Below are 22,709 nucleotides of genomic sequence, written 5' to 3'. Positions count from 1 at the left end.
CACAGTCTGCACATCCCCATTCAACCTCCCACAGCTCAAGTGCACTCTCCCCTGTCACAGTCTCGACATCCCCATTCAACCTCCCACAGCTCATGTGCTCTCTCCCCCATCAGAGTCTCCACATCCCCATTCAACCTCCCACAGTCCATGTACACTCTCCCCTGTCCAGAGTCTCCACATCCCCATTCAACCTCCCACAGCTCATGTGCTCTCTCCCCTATCAGAGTCTCTACATCCCCATTCAATCTCCCACAGTCCATGTGCACTCTCCCCTGTCACAGTCTCCACATCCCCATTCAATCTCCCACAGCCCATGTGCACTCTCCCCTGTCACAGTCTCTACATCCCCATTCAATCTCCCACAGTCCATGTACACTCTCCCCTGTCACAGTCTCCACATCCCCATTCAATCTCCCACAGCCCATGTGCACTCTCCCCTGTCACAGTCTCCACTCCCCCTTCAATCTCCCACAGTCCATGTACACTCTCCCCTGTCACAGTCTCGACATCCCATTCAATCTCCCACAGCCCATGTACACTCTCCCCTGTCACAGTCTCCACTCCCCCTTCAATCTCCCACAGTCCATGTACACTCTCCCCTGTCACAGTCTCGACATCCCATTCAATCTCCCACAGCCCATGTACACGCTCTCCTATCACAGTCTCCACACCACTTCGATCTCCCACAGCCCATGCACACTCTCCCTTGTCACAGTCTCCACTCCCCCTTCAATCTCCCACAGTCCATGTACACTCTCCCCTGTCACAGTCTCGACATCCCCATTCAATCTCCCACAGTCCATGTACACTCTCCCCTGTCACAGTCTCCACGTCCCCATTCAACCTCCCACAGTCCATGTACACTCTCCCCTGTCACAGTCTCGACATCCCCATTCAATCTCCCACAGTCCATGTACACTCTCCCCTGTCACAGTCTCCACATCCCCATTCAACCTCCCACAGCTCAAGTGCACTCTCCCCCTTCACAGTCTCTACATCCCCATTCAACCTCCCACAGCTCATGTGCTCTCTCCCCTATCAGAGTCTCTACATCCACATTCAATCTCCCACAGTCCATGTACACTCTCCCCTGTCACAGTCTCCACATCCCCATTCAATCTCCCACAGCCCATGTACACTCTTGCCTGTCACAGTCTCAAGACCCCCATTCAATCTCCCACAGACCATGTACTCTCTCCCCTGTCACAGTCTCCACATCCCCATTCAATCTCCAACAGCCTATGTACACTCTCCCCTATCACAGTCTCCACATCCCCATTCAATCTCCCACAGCTCAAGTGCTCTCTCCCCTATCAGAGTCTCTACATCCCCATTCAATCTCCCACAGTCCATGTACACTCTCCCCTGTCACAGTCTCCACATCCCCATTCAATCTCCCACAGCCCATGTGCACTCTCCCCTGTCACAGTCTCTACATCCCCATTCAATCTCCCACAGTCCATGTACACTCTCCCCTGTCACAGTCTCCACATCCCGATTCAAACTCCCACAGCCCATGTACACTCTCCCCTATCACAGTCTCTACATCCCCATTCAACCTCCCACAGCTCATGTACTCTCTTCCCTATCAGAGTCTCGACATCCCCATTCAATCTCCCACAGTCCATGTCCACTCTCCCCTGTCACAGTCTCCACATCCCCATTCAATCTCCCACAGCCCATGTCTCTCTCCCCTGTCACAGTCTGTACACCCCCTTCAATCTCCCACAGCCCATGTACACTCTTGCCTGTCACAGTCTCAAGACCCCCATTCAATCTCCCACAGACCATGTACTCTCTCCCCTGTCACAGTCTCCACATCCCCATTCAATCTCCAAAAGCCCATGTACACTCTCCCCCTTCACAGTCTCTACATCCCCATTCACCCTCCCACAGCTCATGTGCACTCTAGCCTGCCACAGTCTCCACATCCCCATTCAAACTCCCACAGGCCATGTACACTATCCCCTGTCACAGTCTCTGCATCCCCATTCAATCTCCCACATCCCATGTACACTCTCCCCTATCACAGTCTCTACATCCCCATTCAATCTCCCACAGCCTATGTACACTCTCCCCGATCACAGTCTCGACATCCCCATTCAGTCCAGCACAGCCCATGTACATTCTCCCCTATCACTGTCTCTGCAGCCCCATTCAATCTCCCACAGCCAATGTACACTCTCCCCGATCAGAGTCACTACAGCCCCATTCAATCTCCCACAGCCCATGTACACTCTCCCCGATTACAGTCTCTACATCCCCATTCAATCTCCCACAGCCCATGTACACAGTCCCCTATCTCAGTCTCTACTCCCCCTTCAATCTCGCACAGCCCATGGACACAGTCCCCGATCACAGGCTCCGCACCCCCATTCAACCTCCCACAGCCCATGTACTCTCTCCCCGATCAGAGTCACTACACCCCCATTCAATCTCCAACAGCCTATGTACACTCTCCCCTATCACTGTCTCTACATCCCCATTCAATCTCCAACAGCCCATGTACACTCTTCCCTATCACAGTCTCTGCTCCCCCTTCAATCTCCCACAGTCCATGTACACTCTCCCCGATCAGAGTCACTGCAGCCCCATTCAATCTCCCACAGCCCATGTACACTCTCCCCGATCACAGTCTCTACATCCCCATTCAATCTCCCATAGCCCATGTACACAGTCCCCCATCACAGTCTCTACTCCCCCTTCAATCTCCCACAGTCCATGTACACTCTCCCCTATCGCAGTCTCTGCACCCCCAATCAATCTCCAACAGCCCATGTACACTCTCTCCTATCAGAGTCTCTGCATCCCCATTCAATCTCCCACAGCCCATGTACACTCTCTCCTATCACAGTCTCTACACCACATTCGATCTCCCACAGCCCATGTACACTCTCCCCTATCGCAGTCTCTACATCCCCATTCAATCTCCCACAGCCCATGTACACAGTCCCCTGTCACAGTCTCTACTCCCCCTTCAATCTCCCACAGCCCATGTACACAGTCCCCGATCACAGTCTCTGCTCCCCCTTCAATCTCCCACAGTCCATGTACACTCTGCCCTTTCACAGTCTCTACACCCCATTCAATCTCCCACAGCCCATGTACACTCTCCTCTGTCACAGTCTCTACACCCACATTCAATCTCCAACAGCCCATGTACACTCTCTCCTATCAGTCTCTGCATCCCCATTCAATCTCCCACAGCCCATGTACTCTCTCCCCGATCAGAGTCTCTCCATCATCATTCAATCTCCGACAGCCCATGTACACTCTCCCCTGTCACAGTCTCGACATCCCATTCAATCTCCCACAGCCCATGTACACAGTCCCCTATCTCAGTCTCTACTCCCCCTTCAATCTCCCACAGCCCATGTACACTCTCCCCTGTCAGTCTCCACATCCCCATTCAACCTCCCACAGCTCATGTACACTCTCCCGTGTCACAGTCTCCACATCCCCATTCAACCTCCCACAGTCCATGTATACTCTCCCCTGTCCACAGTCTCCACATCCCCATTCAACCTCCCACAGCTCATGTACACTCTCCCGTGTCACAGTCTCCACATCCCCATTCAACCTCCCACAGTCCATGTACACTCTCCCCTGTCCACAGTCTCCACATCCCCATTCAACCTCCCACAGCTCATGTACACTCTCCCGTGTCACAGTCTCCACATCCCCATTCAATCTCCCACAGCTCAAGTGCTCTCTCCCCTATCAGAGTCTCTACATCCCCATTCAATCTCCCACAGTCCATGTACACTCTCCCCTGTCACAGTCTCTACATCCCCATTCAATCTCCAACAGTCCATGTACACTCTCCCCTGTCACAGTCTCCACATCCCGATTCAAACTCCCGCAGCCCATGTACACTCTCCCCTATCACAGTCTCTACATCCCCATTCAACCTCCCACAGCTCATGTACTCTCTTCCCTGTCAGAATCTCTGCATCCCCATTCAATCTCCCACAGTCCATGTGCACTCTCCCCTGTCACTGTCTGCACATCCCCATTCAACCTCCCACAGCTCATGTACTCTCTTCCCTATCAGAGTCTCTACATCCCCATTCAATCTCCCACAGTCCATGTCCACTCTCCCCTGTCACAGTCTCCACATCCCCATTCAATCTCCCACAGCCCATGTCTCTCTCCCCTGTCACAGTCTGTACACCCCCTTCAATCTCCCACATCCCACGTCCACTCTCCGCTATCAGAGTCTCCACATCCCCATTCAGTCTCGCACAGCCCATGTACACTCTCCCCTGTCACACTCTCTACATCCCCATTCAACCTCCCACTGCCCATGTACACTCTCCCGTGACGCGGTCTCTCCATCCCCATTCAATCTCCAACAGCCCATGTACACTCTCCCCTATCACAGTCTCTACACCCCCATTCAATCTCCCCAAGCCCATTCTCTGCGCCCACATTATACAAGACCATTGGTGACAGAAACAGGAGGACCCCATTCAGCCCCCTTTGAACCTCTGGCCCCCAATCTCTTAGATTATGGCTGATCTGTGCCCTAACTCCCTATGCTCAGCTTTGCCCCATATCCCTATATTACTCCATCTGTCAAAATTCTCTCCGTGTCAAATTTAAATGGAACGGTTGATCCATCATCATTCACCATTTGGGAAAGAGAATTCCAAACTTCTACCACCAGTTATATGAAGAGCTTTTTCCCAATTTCACAGCTGAAAGGTCTAATTTTTAAACTATCTCCCTCGTTTAGACTTGCCAACCAGTAGAAATAGTTTCTCTCTATCCACCCTAACTCTTCCCTTCATATCTTGTAAACTTTGATCACGTTACCCCTTCAGCTTCTAAATCCCAAGGAATACAAGCCTAGTTGGTGTCACCTCCCCTCGTAATTTAACCCCTCGAAGTCCAGGAATCGTTCTGGTAAATGTACACTGCACTTCCTGCAAGGCCGATATATTCTTCCTATGGTGTGGAGTCCAGAACTGCTCACGGTAACTCCAGGTGTGGTCTAACAAGAGCTTTGTGCAGTTGAAGCATATCTTCTACCCCCTTGGATTGCAGTCATGTCTACAGCCTACGCTTTCACCCAGCATTTTCAGACACTAATGGTCTCTCTTCCACAATAGAAGCCGCCCGCGGGATTCAGCTTTGCCTCGAACGACAACAGTTTGTGAGCAGTGGGTGCGTGATTGAAGTGACGTGCTCTGTCATTCGAGCTGAGAATAAATTTGAGTGGTTCAGAGGTAATGAGAAGATTTCCGCTGATCGTTCCCACAAGCTGCAGTTTGGAGGATCCCGTCTGGTTATCACACTTGACTCCCAGACTGGAGGCACCATCTACAAATGCAAACACCAGGCAACAGGGAAGGAGATGGCCTTCGATCCGAGGGAAACCTGTGGATTCAGAGACAGCGTTGAAATGGTACCAGGTAAATGCTGTATCACCCTGTCGCATCTCAAACACAGCCACCACCTTCATCAAGAGAGAATCTACATAAGAACGAGGAGCAGGAGTAGGCAATTCAGCCCCTCGAGCCTGCTCCGCCATTCAATACGATCATGGCTGATCTCATCTCGGCCTCAACTCCACTTTCCTGCCCGTTCTCCATAACCCTTCAATCCTTCACCAATTAAAAATCTGTCTACCTCCTTAAATTTACCCAATGTCCCGGCATCCACCGCACTCTGGGGTAGTGAATTCCACAGACTCACGACCCTTTGAGAGAAGTAATTTCTCCTCATCTCTGTTTTAAATCTGCTACCCCTTATCCGAAAACTGTGACCTCTCATTCTAGATTGCCCCACCAGAGGAAACATCCTCTCTATGTGTACTTTGTCAATCCCCTTAATCATCTTATATACCTCAATTAGATCTCCTCTCATTCTTCTAAACTCTAGAGAGTAAAGGCCTAAACTGCTGAATCTCTCTTCATAAGACAAACCCCTCATCTCTGGAATCAATCTAGTGAACCTCCTCTGAACTGCCTCCAATGCAACTACATCCATCCTCAAGTAAGGCGACCAAAACTGTACGCAATACTCCAGGTGCGGTCTCACTAATGCCTTGTACAGTTGCAGCAACACTTCCCTACTTTTATACTCGATTCCTTTAGCAATAAATACCAAAATTCCATTTGCCTTCCTTATTACCTGCTGCACCTGCATACTAGTTTTCAGCGATTCATTCACGAGGACACCCAGATCCCTCTGCACGGAAGCACTCTGAAGTTTCTCTCCATTTAGATAATAATTTGCCTTTCTATTCTTCCGACCAAAATGGATAACCTCACACTTATCCACGTTAAACTCCATCTGTCAAATTTTGGCCCATTCACCTAACCTATCCATATCCATTTGTAAATTTCTTATTTCTTTATTGCAACTCACTATCCCTCCTATTTTAGTGTCATCTGCAAATTTGGCTATAGTACCTTCTATCCCTGCATCCAAATCATGAATATAGATTGTAAATAGTTGGGGCCCGAGGACCGAACCCTGTGACATCCCACTAGTTACATCTTGCCAACCAGAAAAAGACCCATTTATCCCGACTCTGTTTCCTGTTGGTTAGCCAATCCTCTATACAAACTAATAAATTTCCCCTAACTCCATTTGATCTTACCTTGTGTATTAACCTTTTGTGCGGCACCTTATCAAATGCCTTCTGGAAGTCCAGATATACTACATCTACAGGATCCCCCTTATCTACTTTCCTTGTTACATCTTCGAAGAACTCTCGCAAATTAGTCAAATACGATTTACCCTTCATAAAACCATGCTGACTCTGATAGATTGCGTTTTGACTTTCTAAATGTCCTGTTATTACTTCCTTAATAATGGATTCTAACAATTTCCAATGACAGATGTTAAACTAACTGGTCTGTAGTTTCCTACTTTCTGCCTCCCTCCCTTTTTAAATAAGGGCGTTACATTAGCTTTTTTCCAATCCACTGGAACCTTTCCCGCATCCAGAGAATTTTGGAATATTATAACCAATGTATCCACTATCTCCACTGCCACTTCCTTTAAGACCCTCTGATGTAGGCCATCAGGCCCTGGGGACTTGTCTGCCTTCAATCCCAATAGTTTGCTCAGTACTTTTTCCCTAGTGATGATGATTGTTCTAAGTTCCTCTCTTTCTATAACCTCTGCATTTCCTGTTACTATTGGGATGGTACTCGTGTCCTCCACTGTGAAAACTGAGGCAAAATACTGATTTAGCGTCTCCGTCATTTCTGTGTTTCCCTCTATTAACACCCCAGTCTCATCCTCCAAGGAACCAACATTCACTTTAGCTACTCTCTTGTATACTTATAGAAGCTTTTGCTATCCGTTTTTATATTTTGCGCCAGTTTTCTTTCATAATTTACCTTTGCTCTTTTTATTACTTTTTTAGTAACCCTTTGTTGATCTTTAAAAGTTTCTCAATCTTCCAGCCTGTCACTTTGCAATATGGTATGTCTTAGTTTTTGTCTTTGTTATCCTTAACTTCCTTGCTTAGCCATGGATGTTTTTTCCCTCTCGTAGAATATTTCTTCCTCTCTGGAATATATTTTAGTTGGGAGGAATTGAACATCTGCCACTGCTCATCAACTGTCCTACCATTTAGTTTTCCTGCCCAGTCCACTAGGGCCAAATCTGTCCTCATGCCTATGCAATTACCTTTGTTTAAATCCAGAATGCTCGCGTGGGACTCCAGTTTCTCACCCTCAAACTGAATTTGAAATTCTACCATGCTATGATCACTCTTCCCTAGAGGATCCTCAACTATGAGATCATTAATTAATCCCACCTCATTACACAATACCAAATCTAGAATAGCCTGCTCCCTGGTTGGTTCCACAACATATTGCTCCAAAAAACAATCTAATACATTCAATGAACTCTCCCTCGAGGTTACCTTTGCCAATTTGATTAATCCAGTCTATATGCATCCTAAAATCACCCATAATTATTTCCGCAGCTTTCTTACAAGCCCCCAGTATTTCCTGGTGTATACTGTGCCCCACTGCGGAACTACTGTTTGGGGACCTATAGATTACTCCCAGCAGGGTCTTCTTTCCCTTGCTATTTCTTATTTCTACCCAGACTAATTCTACGTCTTGATCTCCAGCGCCTATATCATTTCTCACTACAGCACTGATCTCTCCCTTCACTAACAAAGCTACACCACCTCCTTTTCCTTCCTGCCTATCCTTCCAAAATAGAGTGCCCTTGGATATTCAATTCCCAAACCTGGTTTCCCTGCAACCACATCTCAGTAATCGCCACTAAATCATATCCATTCGTCTCTATTTGCGCTGTTAACTCATTAATTTTATTCCGAATTCTTCGTGCATTCAGATACAAAGCCTTTAAGTTTGTTCGATTATCAAATTTCCCTACTCTTGTACGATTCCTTGGTGCAATATGACGTTCACACATTCGGTCCCTTCCTTTTATTTTCTGGTAACAATCAGCCTCATCACTAACTATTGGAATCCCCCAATATCAACATCCTAGGGGTTACCATTGACCAGAAACTGAACTGGAGCAGCCATATAAATACAGTAGCTACAAGGTCAGAGGCTAGGAATCTTGCAGTGAGTATTCCATTGCAAATAAAGACTCTATGAGAAGGACTCAGCAACCATGACGAACTCAGGAAGTTAAGGGTTCAGAGAAAAAGTGTGCAATGCTACAAAGATTAGCAATCGGGAAGAAGACTGGGAAAAGTTTAGAAACCAGCAGAAGACGACCAAAAAAAAAAAGAGGGAGAGATTAGAATATGAGTGAAATCTAGCAAGCAGTATAAAAACAGACGCTAAAATCTTCTATAAATTTATAAAGATAAGCATTGTTCCCTTAGAGGTTGAGAGTGGGGAATTAATCATGGGAAACAAGGAAATGGCAGAGACTTTGAACAAATATTTGGATCTGTCTTCATAGTAGAAAACACCAAAAGCATGCCAAGAATGGTTGAACATCAGGAGGCGAAAGGGAAGGAGGGACGGAAAACAATCACTATCACTAGAGAAAAAGTACGAGGAAAACTAGTGGCACTAAATACTGACAAGTCCCCTGGACCTGATGGTCTGCATCCAAGGGTCTTAAAAGAATTGGCTGCAGAGATAGTGGATGCATAATCTTCCCAAATTCCAGAGATTCTGGAAAATTGCTAGCAGATTGGAAAACCGCAAATGTAACTCATCTATGCAAGAAAGGAGGGAGACAGAAAACAGGAAACTATTGGCCAGTGAGCCCAACGTCTGTCATTGGGAAAATACTAGAATCCACTATTAAAGAAGTAGTAGCAGGACATTTAGAAAATCACAATACAATCAGACAGAGTCAACATTGTTTTGTGAAAGGAAAATTGTGTTGGACACTTTTATTGTAGATCTTTGAGGATGTAATAAGCAGGGTGGATAAAGGGGAACTGGTAGATGTAGTGTATTTGGATTTCCAAAAGGTGTTCGATAAGGTGACACATAAATGGTGTTTGGTGTGATATATTAGCATGGATAGAGGAATGGTGAACTGACAGGACACAGAGAGTCGGGATAAATGGCTCATTTTCAGATTGACAAACTGTAACTAGAGGAGTGTCACAGGGATCAGTGCTGGGGTCTCAACTATTTACAGTCTATATGAATGACTTGGATGAAGGGACTGAGTGTATTGTAGTCAAATTTGCTGATGATGCAAAGATGGGGAGCAAAGCAAGTTGTGAGGAGGACACAAAGTGTCTGCAGAGGGATATAGATCGGTTAAGTGAGCGGGCAAAAATTCAGCAGATGGAGTATAATGTGGGAAAATGTGAGGTTGTCCACTTTGGCAGGAAGAATAGAAAAGCAGAATATTATTGAAATGGAGAGAGAGTGCAGAATGGTGTGGGACAGAGGGATCTGGGTGTCCTGGTACATGAATCACAAATTCAGCATGCAGGTACAGCAAGTAATTCGGAAGACAAGTGGAATGTTGTCCTTTATTGGAAGGGGGATGGAGTATAAAAGTAGGGAAGTCTTGCTACAACTGTACAGGGTGTGGGTGAGACTGCACCTAGAGTACTGTGTACAGTTTTGGTCACCTTATTTAAGGAGGGATATACTTGCATTGGAAGCAATTCAGAGAAGGTTCACTCGGCTGATTCCTGGGATGAAGGGGTTGTCTTATGAGGAAAGGTTGAGCAGGTTGGGCCTGTACTCACTGGAGATTAGAAGAATGAGAGGTGATCTTATTGAAATGTATAATATTCTGAGAGGGATTGACAGGGTAGATGCTGAGAGGATATTTCCCCTCGTGGGGGAATCTAGAACTGGGGGACATAGTTTCAGAATAAGTGGGTCTCCCATTTAAGACGGAGATGAGGAGGAATTTCTTCTCTCTGAGGGTTGTTAATCTTTGGAATTCTCTTCCCCAGAGAGCAGTGGAGGCTGGGTCATTGAATATATTCAAGGCTGAGTTAGATTTTTGATCCACAAGGGAGTCGAGGGTTACGGGGGGGTGGGGGGGGCGGTGGGGGGCAGACAGGAAAGTGGAGTTAAGGCCACAATCAGATCAGCCATGATCTTACTGAATGGTGGAGCAGGCTCGAGGGGCTGAATGGCCTACTCCTGCTCTTAATTCTTAAGATGTTATGAGTAACTCACCTCCTGACTCCCCAAAGCCTGTCCACCATATACAAAGCACAAGTCAGGAGTGTGATGGAATACTCTCCACTTGCCTGGATGGGTGCAGCTCCAACAACACTCAAGAAGCTCGACACCATCCAGGACAAAGCAGCCCGCTTGATTGGCTCCCCATCTACAAACATTCACTCTCTCCACCACCGACACACAGTGACAGCAGTGTGTACCATCTACAAGATGCACTGCAGCAACTCACCAAGGCTCCTTAGACAGCACCTTCCAAACCCGCGACCTCTACCAACTAGAAGGACAAGGGCAGCAAATGCATGGGAACACCACCACCTGCAAGTTCCCCTCCAAGTCACACACCATCCTGACTTGGAACTATATCGCCGTTCCTTCACTGTCGCTGGGTCAAAATCCTGGAACTCCCTTCCTAACAGCACTGTGGGTGTTACCTACCCCACATGGACTGCAGCGGTTCAAGAAGGCAGCTCACCACCACCTTCTCAAGGGTAATTAGGGTTGGGTAATAGATGCTGGAATAGTCAGTGACATCCACATCCCACGAACGAATAAAAAAACACAAGATTGTATTTCGACACACACTAGACTGAATGACCTGTCGGTATCTTTTGACGGTTGCTCTATTTGCAGATTGTTCGTACGGATATTACCAGACTGTGAAGATAACCCTCACCAGTGTGTTCCTGGCATTCTGTCTCTCAGCTTTGATCATCACCTGCTACATCTGCCGGGAGAAATCCAGTTAAGTATGGCTCACATCTGAGAGGACAATATCTTTGCACAGGTACCATTTCAATTCCATCAGAGTTACAGATCACTGAGGATAGGCTGGGACATAGCAGAGAGGAGCCAGTCCTGGTACTGGGAGGTAGGAGAGTGGAGACAACAGTGGGAGATAGCAGAGAGGAGCCAGTACTGGTACTGGGAGGTAGGAGAGTGGAGACAACAGTGGGAGATAGCAGAGAGGAGCCAGTACGGGCACTGGGAGGTAGGAGAGTGGAGACAACAGTGGGAGATAGCAGAGAGGAGCCAGTACGGGCACTGGGAGGTAGGAGAGTGGAGACAACAGTGGGAGATAGCAGAGAGGAGCCAGTACTGGTACTGGGAGGTAGGAGAGTGGAGACAACAGTGGGAGATAGCAGAGAGGAGCCAGTACTGGTACTGGGAGGTAGGAGAGTGGAGACAACAGTGGGAGATAGCAGAGAGGAGCCAGTAAAGGCACTGGGAGGTAGGAGAGTGGAGACAACAGTGGGAGATAGCAGAGAGGAGCCAGTACTGGTACTGGGTAGGAGTGGGAGAGAGGAACCAGAGGTGGCACTGGGTGGAAGTGGGAGAGAGGAGCCAGCACTGGCACTGGGTGGGAGTGGGAGAGAGGAGCCAGCACTGGCACTGGGTGGGAGCGGGAGAGAGGAGCCAACACTGGCACTGGGTTGGAGCGGGAGAGAGGAGCCAACACTGGCACTGGGTGGGAGCGGGAGAGAGGAGCCAACACTGGCACTGGGTGGGAGCGGGAGAGAGGAGCCAACACTGGCACTGGGTGGGAGCGGGAGAGAGGAGCCAACACTGGCACTGGGTGGGAGCGGGAGAGAGGAGCCAACACTGGCACTGGGTGGGAGCGGGAGAGAGGAGCCAACACTGGCACTGGGTGGGAGCGGGAGAGAGGAGCCAACACTGGCACTGGGTGGGAGCGGGAGAGAGGAGCCAACACTGGCACTGGGTGGGAGCGGGAGAGAGGAGCCAACACTGGCAGTGGGTGGGAGCGAGAGAGAGGAGCAAACACTGGCACTGGGTGGGAGGGGGAGAAAGGAGCCAGCACTGGCACTGGGTGGGAGTGGGAGAAAGGAGCCAGCACTGGCACTGGGTGGGGGTGGGAGAGAGGAGCCAGCGGTGGCACTGGGTGGGAGTGGGAGAGAGGAACTGGCACTGGGTGGGAGGGGGAGAAAGGAGCCAGCACTGGCACTGGGTGGGAGTGGGAGAAAGGAGCCAGCACTGGCACTGGGTGGGGGTGAGGAGCCAGCGGTGGCACTGGGTGGGAGTGGGAGAGAGGAACTGGCACTGGGTGGGAGGGGGAGAAAGGAGCCAGCACTGGCACTGGGTGGGAGGGGGAGAGAGGAGCCAGCACTGGCACTGGGTGGGAGTGGGAGAGAGGAACCAGCACTGGCACTGGGTGGGAGTGGGAGAGAGGAACCAGCACTGGCACTGGGTGGGAGTGGGAGAGAGGAACCAGCACTGGCACTGGGTGGGAGTGGGAGAGAGGAGCCAGCACTGGCACTGGGTGGGAGTGGGAGAGAGGAGCCAGCACTGGCACTGGGTGGGAGTGGGAGAGAGGAGCCAGCACTGGCACTGGGTGGGAGTGGGAGTGAGGAGCCAGCACTGGCACTGGGTGGGAGTGGGAGAGAGGAGCCAGCACTGGCACTGGGTGGGAGTGAGGAGCCAGCACTGGCACTGGGTGGGAGTGGGAGAGAATAACCAGTGCTGCACTGGGTGGGAGTGGGAGAGAGGAACCAGCGCTGGCACTGGGTGAGAGTGGGAGAGAGGAACCAGCACTGGCACTGGGTGGGAGTGGGAGAGAGGAACCAGCACTGGGTGGGAGAGGGAGAGAGGAACCAGCACTGGCACTGGGTGGGAGAGGGAGAGAGGAACCAGCACTGGCACTGGGTGGGAGTGGGAGAGAATAACCAGTGCTGCACTGGGTGGGAGTGGGAGAGAGGAACCAGCGCTGGCACTGGGTGAGAGTGGGAGAGAGGGACCAGCACTGGGTGGTAGTGGGAGAGAGGAGCCAACACTGGCACTGGGTGGGAGAGGGAGAGAGGAACCAGTGCTGGCACTGGGTGAGAGTGGGAAGAGGAACCAGCACTGGCACTGGGTGGTAGTGGGAGAGAGGAGCCAGCACTGGCACTGGGTGGGAGTGGGAGAGAGGAGCCAGCACTGGCACTGGGTGGGAGTGGGAGAGAGGAGCCAGCACTGGCACTGGGTGGGAGTGGGAGAGAGGAGCCAGCACTGGCACTGGGTGGGAGTGGGAGAGAGGAGCCAGCACTGGCACTGGGTGGGAGTGGGAGAGAGGAGCCAGCACTGGCACTGGGTGGGAGTGGGAGAGAGGAGCCAGCACTGGCACTGGGTGGGAGTGGGAGAGAGGAGCCAGCACTGGCACTGGGTGGGAGTGGGAGAGAGGAGCCAGCACTGGCACTGGGTGGGAGTGGGAGAGAGGAGCCAGCACTGGCACTGGGTGGGAGTGGGAGAGAGAGGAGCCAGCACTGGCACTGGGTGGGAGTGGGAGAGAAGAACCAGCGCTGGCACTGGGTGGGAGTGGGAGAGAGGAACCAGCGCTGGCACTGGGTGGGAGTGGGAGAGAGGAGCCAGCACTGGCACTGGGTGGGAGTGGGAGAGAGGAACCAGCACTGGCACTGGGTGGGAAAGGGAGAGAGGAACCAGCACTGGCATTGGGTGGGAAAGGGAGAGAGGAACCAGCACTGGCACTGGGTGGGAGAGGGAGAGAGGAACCAGCGCTGGCACTGGGTGGGAGAGGGAGAGAGGAACCAGCGCTGGCACTGGGTGGGAGTGGGAGAGAGGAACCAGCACTGGCACTGGGTGGGAGTGGGAGAGAATAACCAGCGCTGGCACTGGGTGAGAGTGGGAGAGAGGAACCAGCGCTGGCACTGGGTGAGAGTGGGAGAGAGGAACCAGCGCTGGCACTGGGTGGGAGTGGGAGAGAGGAACCAGCACTGGGTGGTAGTGGGAGAGAGGAACCAGCACTGGGTGATAGTGGGAGAGAGGAGCCAACACTGGCACTGGGTGCGAGAGGGAGAGAGGAACCAGTGCTGGCACTGGGTGAGAGTGGGAGAGAGGAACCAGCACTGGCACTGGGTGGGAGTGGGAGAGAGGAACCAGTGCTGGCACTGGGTGGGAGTGGGAGAGAGGAACCAGTGCTGGCACTGGGTGGGAGTGGGAGAGAGGAACCAGTGCTGGCACTGGGTGGGAGTGGGAGAGAGGAACCAGCACTGGCACTGGGTGAGAGTGGGAGAGAGGAACCAGCGCTGGCACTGGGTGGGAGTGGGAGAGAGGAACCAGCACTGGGTGGTAGTGGGAGAGAGGAACCAGCACTGGGTGATAGTGGGAGAGAGGAGCCAACACTGGCACTGGGTGGGAGAAGGAGAGAGGAACCAGTGCTGGCACTGGGTGGGAGTGGGAGAGAGGAACCAGTGCTGGCACTGGGTGGGAGTGGGAGAGAGGAACCAGTGCTGGCACTGGGTGGGAGTGGGAGAGAGGAACCAGTGCTGGCACTGGGTGGGAGTGGGAGAGAGGAACCAGTGCTGGCACTGGGTGGGAGTGGGAGAGAGGAACCAGTGCTGGCACTGGGTTGGAGCGGGAGAGAGGAGCCAACACTGGCACTGGGTGGGAGCGGGAGAGAGGAGCCAACACTGGCACTGGGTGGGAGCGGGAGAGAGGAGCCAACACTGGCACTGGGTGGGAGCGGGAGAGAGGAGCCAACACTGGCACTGGGTGGGAGCGGGAGAGAGGAGCCAACACTGGCACTGGGTGGGAGCGGGAGAGAGGAGCCAACACTGGCACTGGGTGGGAGCGGGAGAGAGGAACCAGCACTGGTACTGGGTGGGAGTGGGAGAGAGGAGCCAACACTGGCACTGGGTGGGAGTGGGAGAGAGGAGCCTGCACTGGCACTGGGTGGGAGTTGGAGAGAGGAGCCAGCGCTGGCACTGGGTGGGAGTTGGAGAGAGGAGCCAGCGCTGGCACTGGGTGGGAGTTGGAGAGAGGAGCCAGCGCTGGCACTGGGTGGGAGTGGGAGAGAGGAGCCAGCACTGGCACTGGGTGGGAGTGGGAGAGAGGAGCCAGCACTGGCACTGGGTGGGAGTGGGAGAGAGGAGCCAGCACTGGCACTGGGTGGGAGTGGGAGAGAGGAACCAGCGCTGGCACTGGGTGGGAGTGGGAGAGAGGAACCAGCGCTGGCACTGGGTGGGAGAGGGAGAGAGGAACCAGCGCTGGCACTGGGTGGGAGAGGGAGAGAGGAACCAGCGCTGGCACTGGGTGGGAGAGGGAGAGAGGAACCAGCGCTGGCACTGGGTGGGAGAGGGAGAGAGGAACCAGCACGGCCACTGGGTGGGAGTGGGAGAGAGGAACCAGCGCTGGCACTGGGTGGGAGTGGGAGAGAGGAACCAGCGCTGGCACTGGGTGGGAGTGGGAGAGAGGAACCAGCGCTGGCACTGGGTGGGAGTGGGAGAGAGGAACCAGCACTGGCACTGGGTGGGATAGGGAGAGAGGAACCAGTGCTGGCACTAGGTGGGAGTGGGAGAGAGGAGCCAGCACTGGCACTGGGTTGGAGAGGGAGAGAGGAACCAGCACTGGCACTGGGTGGGAGAGGGAGAGAGGAACCAGCACTGGCACTGGGTGGGAGTCAGAGAGAGGAACCAATGCTGGCACTGGGTGGGAGAGGGAGAGAGGAACCAGCACTGGCACTGGGTGGGAGTTGGAGAGAGGAGCCAGCACTGGCACTGGGTGGGAGTGGGAGAGAGGAGCCAGCACTGGCACTGGGTGGGAGTGGGAGAGAGGAGCCAGCACTGGCACTGGGTGGGAGTGGGAGAGAGGAGCCAGCACTGGCACTGGGTGGGAGTGGGAGAGAGGAGCCAGCACTGGGTGGGAGTGGGAGAGAGGAGCCAGCACTGGCACTGGGTGGGAGAGGGAGAGAGGAGCCAGCACTGGCACTGGGTGGGAGAGGGAGAGAGGAACCAGCACTGGCACTGGGTGGGAGAAGGAGAGAGGAGCCAGCACTGGCACTGGGTGCGAGTTAGAGAGAGGAACCAGTGCTGGCACTGGGTGGGAGAGGGAGAGAGGAACCAGCACTGGAACTGGGTGGGAGAGGGAGAGAGGAACCAGCACTGGCACTGGGTGGGAGTGAGAGAGGAACCAGCACTGGGTGGGAGTGGGAGAGAGGAGCCAGCACTGGCACTGGGTGGGAGTGGGAGAGAGAGGAGCCAGCACTGGTACTGGGTGGGAGTGGGAGAGAAGAACCAGCGCTGGCACTGGGTGGGAGTGGGAGAGAGGAACCAGCGCTGGCACTGGGTGGGAGTGGGAGAGAGGAGCCAGCACTGGCACTGGGTGGGAGTGGGAGAGAGGAACCAGCACTGGCACTGGGTGGGAGTGGGAGAGAGGAACCAGCACTGGCATTGGGTGGGAAAGGGAGAGAGGAACCAGCACTGGCACTGGGTGGGAGAGGGAGAGAGGAACCAGCGCTGGCACTGGGTGGGAGAGGGAGAGAGGAACCTGCGCTGGCACTGGGTGGGAGTGGGAGAGAGGAACCAGCACTGGCACTGGGTGGGAGTGGGAGAGAATAACCAGCGCTGGCACTGGGTGAGAGTGGGAGAGAGGAACCAGCGCTGGCACTGGGTGAGAGTGGGAGAGAGGAACCAGCGCTGGCACTGGGTGGGAGTGGGAGAGAGGAACCAGCACTGGGTGGTAGTGGGAGAGAGGAACCAGCACTGGGTGATAGTGGGAGAGAGGAGCCAACACTGGCACTGGGTGCGAGAGGGAGAGAGGAACCAGTGCTGGCACTGGGTGAGAGTGGGAGAGAGGAACCAGCACTGGCACTGGGTGGGAGTGGGAGAGAGGAACCAGTGCTGGCACTGGGTGGGAGTGGGAGAGAGGAACCAGTGCTGGCACTGGGTGGGAGTGGGAGAGAGGAACCAGTGCTGGCACTGGGTGGGAGTGGGAGAGAGGAACCAGCGCTGGCACTGGGTGAGAGTGGGAGAGAGGAACCAGCGCTGGCACTGGGTGGGAGTGGGAGAGAGGAACCAGCACTGGGTGGTAGTGGGAGAGAGGAACCAGCACTGGGTGATAGTGGGAGAGAGGAGCCAACACTGGCACTGGGTGGGAGAAGGAGAGAGGAACCAGTGCTGGCACTGGGTGGGAGTGGGAGAGAGGAACCAGTGCTGGCACTGGGTGGGAGTGGGAGAGAGGAACCAGTGCTGGCACTGGGTGGGAGTGGGAGAGAGGAACCAGTGCTGGCACTGGGTGGGAGTGGGAGAGAGGAACCAGTGCTGGCACTGGGTGGGAGTGGGAGAGAGGAACCAGTGCTGGCACTGGGTTGGAGCGGGAGAGAGGAGCCAACACTGGCACTGGGTGGGAGCGGGAGAGAGGAGCCAACACTGGCACTGGGTTGGAGCGGGAGAGAGGAGCCAACACTGGCACTGGGTGGGAGCGGGAGAGAGGAGCCAACACTGGCACTGGGTGGGAGCGGGAGAGAGGAGCCAACACTGGCACTGGGTGGGAGCGGGAGAGAGGAACCAGCACTGGTACTGGGTGGGAGTGGGAGAGAGGAGCCAACACTGGCACTGGGTGGGAGTGGGAGAGAGGAGCCTGCACTGGCACTGGGTGGGAGTTGGAGAGAGGAGCCAGCGCTGGCACTGGGTGGGAGTTGGAGAGAGGAGCCAGCGCTGGCACTGGGTGTGAGTTGGAGAGAGGAGCCAGCGCTGGCACTGGGTGGGAGTTGGAGAGAGGAGCCAGCGCTGGCACTGGGTGGGAGTGGGAGAGAGGAGCCAGCACTGGCACTGGGTGGGAGTGGGAGAGAGGAGCCAGCACTGGCACTGGGTGGGAGTGGGAGAGAGGAGCCAGCACTGGCACTGGGTGGGAGTGGGAGAGAGGAACCAGCGCTGGCACTGGGTGGGAGTGGGAGAGAGGAACCAGCGCTGGCACTGGGTGGGAGAGGGAGAGAGGAACCAGCGCTGGCACTGGGTGGGAGAGGGAGAGAGGAACCAGCGCTGGCACTGGGTGGGAGAGGGAGAGAGGAACCAGCGCTGGCACTGGGTGGGAGAGGGAGAGAGGAACCAGCACGGCCACTGGGTGGGAGTGGGAGAGAGGAACCAGCGCTGGCACTGGGTGGGAGTGGGAGAGAGGAACCAGCGCTGGCACTGGGTGGGAGTGGGAGAGAGGAACCAGCGCTGGCACTGGGTGGGAGTGGGAGAGAGGAACCAGCACTGGCACTGGGTGGGATAGGGAGAGAGGAACCAGTGCTGGCACTAGGTGGGAGTGGGAGAGAGGAGCCAGCACTGGCACTGGGTTGGAGAGGGAGAGAGGAACCAGCACTGGCACTGGGTGGGAGAGGGAGAGAGGAACCAGCACTGGCACTGGGTGGGAGTCAGAGAGAGGAACCAATGCTGGCACTGGGTGGGAGAGGGAGAGAGGAACCAGCACTGGCACTGGGTGGGAGTTGGAGAGAGGAGCCAGCACTGGCACTGGGTGGGAGTGGGAGAGAGGAGCCAGCACTGGCACTGGGTGGGAGTGGGAGAGAGGAGCCAGCACTGGCACTGGGTGGGAGTGGGAGAGAGGAGCCAGCACTGGGTGGGAGTGGGAGAGAGGAGCCAGCACTGGCACTGGGTGGGAGAGGGAGAGAGGAGCCAGCACTGGCACTGGGTGGGAGAGGGAGAGAGGAACCAGCACTGGCACTGGGTGGGAGAAGGAGAGAGGAGCCAGCACTGGCACTGGGTGCGAGTTAGAGAGAGGAACCAGTGCTGGCACTGGGTGGGAGAGGGAGAGAGGAACCAGCACTGGAACTGGGTGGGAGTGGGAGAGGGAACCAGCGCTGGCACTGGGTGGGAGTGGGAGAGGGAACCAGCGCTGGCACTGGGTGGGAGAGGGAGAGAGGAACCAGCACTGGCACTGGGTGGGAATGTTGTGGAAAGATTGAGACACATACAGAGATGGATAGAATGAGTGTGAGAGAGAGACAGAAAGATGAGACAGTATAGTTGGTACTTCCATTGATTAATAGAGTGAGATGAAGAGATGGAGAGAGAGTAAGGGGCGGAGAGAAAGAGGCAGGGAGAGATAGGTGGACAGAGAGAGACAGAAAGATATGGAAAGACAGAGAGCGTGATCGGGAGATGGAGATAGACAGAAGGAGAGATGGAGAGAGAGATAAAGATTTCACAATACACAATGAACGTTTGCTCCGATAATAATTGCCTGCTCTCCTGTGTTCTTTTGTTTGCAGGGAAGAATCAGAAGACAAAGAGCAAAGGAGGTAAGTGAGTTGGTGGGCAGATCACTGGTGCCTTTAGGCCCGAGTGTCGCAGTCAAATAGCAGTTCTTTTTGCCAATGACTGAGTTCAGGCTGGGGTGACTGGAAAACAACACCGATAAAGAAATGCTCCTGTTATTTCAGGGAATCGAGCATCCTCAGTGAAACCGAGGCACACAGGAATGCTGGTGCCACAGTTGTAATGTAGAGGGAGCTTTACTCTGTATCTAATCCCATTTTATTTTCTTTTTTTAATGTGGCCTTTTAACCCCAGGCACCTTTTATATATTTTATGTCGAGGAGGCCTTTATTTCTCCTTAATATACATATATATATTTTTAAAATAAAATTATTAAAAACAGATAAATTAACAACTCAAATTAAAATGCCATTCTCTGCGTCGACAATGCACTCCAGTCCCTGCGGTGCCCACCGGTTGCGGAAGGCCCCAAGCGTACCGGCTGACACCGCATGCTCCTTCTCCAGGGACACCCGGGCGCGAACGTAACCGCGGAAGAGGGGCAGGCAATCGGGGAGGACGGACCCCCCGACGGCCCGCAACCTGGACCTGTGAATTGCCACCTTGGCCAGGCCCAGGAGCAGACCGACGAGGAGATCCTCCTCCCGGCCCGAGCCCCTCCGCACCGGGTGCCCAAAGATCAGGAGCGTGGGACTGAAGTGCAGCCAGAATTTGAGGAGCAGCCCCTTCAGATACTCAAATAGGGGCTGCAACCTCGCACACTCCGTATATACATGGAACACGGACTCGTCCAGGCCGCAGAAAGTACAGGCGGCCTGGGAGTCCGTGAACCTACTTAAAAGCCTATTGCACGGGACTGCTCTGTGCAACACCCTCCACCCCAGGTCCCCGATGCAAAGGGGGAAGACTCCCGCATAGAGAGACCTCCATCGGGGTTTCCCCTCGCTGCCAGATGGCAACGCGGACCGCCAGGGCGTGTCCGGCCGGCTGACGAGGGCGAGGAAGTGGAGAGTGTGCAGGAGCAGCCCGTACAGGAAACCCCTCCGCGCCGATTGGAATGGCACGGAGGGCATTTCCGAGAGGCGGCTCGGGTTGTGGGGGACCGGCTCCCGAGAAGGGTTTCGGGGCCTGGGTCTGATGAGCACTTCCGGCCGAGCGGGGGTCAGCTCAACCGGGAGCGCGCTGCACACCCGAGTCCCCTCGCCACCCGCAGGAAGGGGCGTCCCGGGGGTTTCGGCTACTCCTCCGCCCGCCGGACCGTCCCCGGAGTCGGCCGCCCGGACAGCCGAGGCGCCCTCCTCCGCCGGCGGGGGAGCGCCCTGACTGGAGGCGACCACGTTCCAGACTCGGAATAGATCCCGGTAAAAGACAGGCAACTCCCTCAGAGAGGCGCGGCTAACGGACTCCACCGGGAGCTGCGTGTCGTCTTGAAGGCAGTGACACTGGCAGAAAAAATACGTCGCCAGCGCACACCATCTGGGAGGACGCTCGACGTACAGGTATCTCTGCAGGGTCCGAAGGCGGAGAGTCGCAGCCTGGGTGCGGACGCACACCAGCGACTGACCGCCCTCCTCGATCGGGAGACTCAGGACCGCGGCAGAGACCCAGTGTTTCCTCTTGCCCCAGAAGAAATCGACGAGTTTCTTCTGGATCTTGGTGGCAAAAGCAGGGGGCGGGGCCAAAGTGACCAACCGGAACCACAGCATGGAGGCCACCAGTTGGTTTCTGACCAACGCTCAGCCCCTGTAGGAAAGCACTCGGAGCAGTCCTGTCCAGCGCCCCAGCCGAGCGGTGACTTTCGCCTCCAACTCTTGCCAGTTTGCCGGCCAGGCTTCCTTTAGCGGGGCGAAGGTGGACTCCCAGATAGAGAAGGTGCGTGGTGCTCCACACAAAAGGTGTCATCTCCTCCGGCAGGGAGTCCACCCGCCACTGACCCACCAGGAGTCCGGAACATTTCTCCCAATTGATCCTCGCGGAGGACGCGGCAGAAAAGGTCTGCTGGCAGTCACGCATCCTCCGCAAGTCAACGGGATCTGTGATTGCGAGGAGCACGTCGTCGGCGTAAGCCGAGAGGACGACCCGCATGGCCGGCTCGCGCAGAGCCAATCCCGTCAACCTCCTGCGAAGCAGGCACAGGAAGGGCTCCACGCAGATGGTATACAATTGGCCGGACATGGGGCATCCCTGACGCACTTCTCTCCCAAAGCGAAGGGGCGCGGTCAAGGACCCGTTAACTTTGACTAGACACTCTGCGGCAGCGTATAAAAGTCGGACCTGGGCCACGAAATGCGGCTCGAGTCCGAAAGCGCGCAGAGTCCCGAAAAGGTATTCATGATCCACCCTGTCGAACGCCTTCTCCTGATCGAGGGAGAGAAAGGCGACCGACTGACCAGTCCTCTGGGAAAGATGGATCAGGTTCCGGACCAGGTGGATGTTGTCCTGGATGGACCGGCCCGGGACCGTGTAGGACTGGTCGGGGTGGATCATGTGGGCCAGCACGGAGCCCAAGCGGGTAGACATAGCCCAGGCAAAGATCTTATAATCCGTGCTGAGAAGGGAGACCAGACGCCAGTTTTTAAGCAGGCGGAGATCGCCCCTCTTCGGCAGCAGGACGATGACCGCCCTGTGCCACGAGAGGGGCATCTCCCCGGTCGCCAGGCTTTCCCCCAGGACCCGCGCGTAATCGTCCCCCAGGACGTCCCAGAACGCCCTGAGGAACTCCACGGTCAACCCATCCAGCCCTGGGGATTTGCCCCTCGAGAGCTGGTGGAGGGCGCCAGTCAGCTCCGCCAACGTGAGCGGAGCCTCCAATCCTTCGGCGCCCTCCGGGCTGACCTGCAGCAGGTCCTCCCACAAAACTCTGCGCGCATCCTCGCTGGACGGATCCGGAGAGAACAACGCACTGTAATAAGTCCGGACCAGGAGGCCCATTCCCTCCGGATCCGTGATGGAGGATCCGTCGTCGGCCAGCAGCTCGACGAGCTGCTTACGGACCCCCCGCCATTTTTCCAGCGAGTAGAAGAAGGGAGAGGCGCGGTCCAAATCTTCCAGGATCTGGATCCGCGACCTCACGTACGCG

The 22,709-nt window shown here is 54.7% G+C and overlaps 1 protein-coding gene across 1 annotated transcript in view; it reads left to right on the top strand.

The window, feature by feature from the left end:
* LOC137385231 (uncharacterized) overlaps window positions 1-22,709 on the top strand; it is a 148,457-nt gene that overhangs the window by 109,157 nt on the left and 16,591 nt on the right. The window contains exons 2-4 of the mRNA XM_068060216.1: window positions 5,115-5,417; window positions 11,256-11,366; window positions 19,624-19,653. Coding sequence (XP_067916317.1) covers window positions 5,115-5,417; window positions 11,256-11,366; window positions 19,624-19,653 — 444 coding nt within the window. The remainder of the gene's footprint in view (window positions 1-5,114; window positions 5,418-11,255; window positions 11,367-19,623; window positions 19,654-22,709) is intronic.

This window comes from Heterodontus francisci, chromosome 28, assembly GCF_036365525.1.
Source record: "Heterodontus francisci isolate sHetFra1 chromosome 28, sHetFra1.hap1, whole genome shotgun sequence".
In the NCBI taxonomy this organism is placed as follows: Eukaryota; Metazoa; Chordata; class Chondrichthyes; order Heterodontiformes; family Heterodontidae; genus Heterodontus; species Heterodontus francisci.
This window is presented reverse-complemented; position numbering and strand designations above follow the sequence as displayed.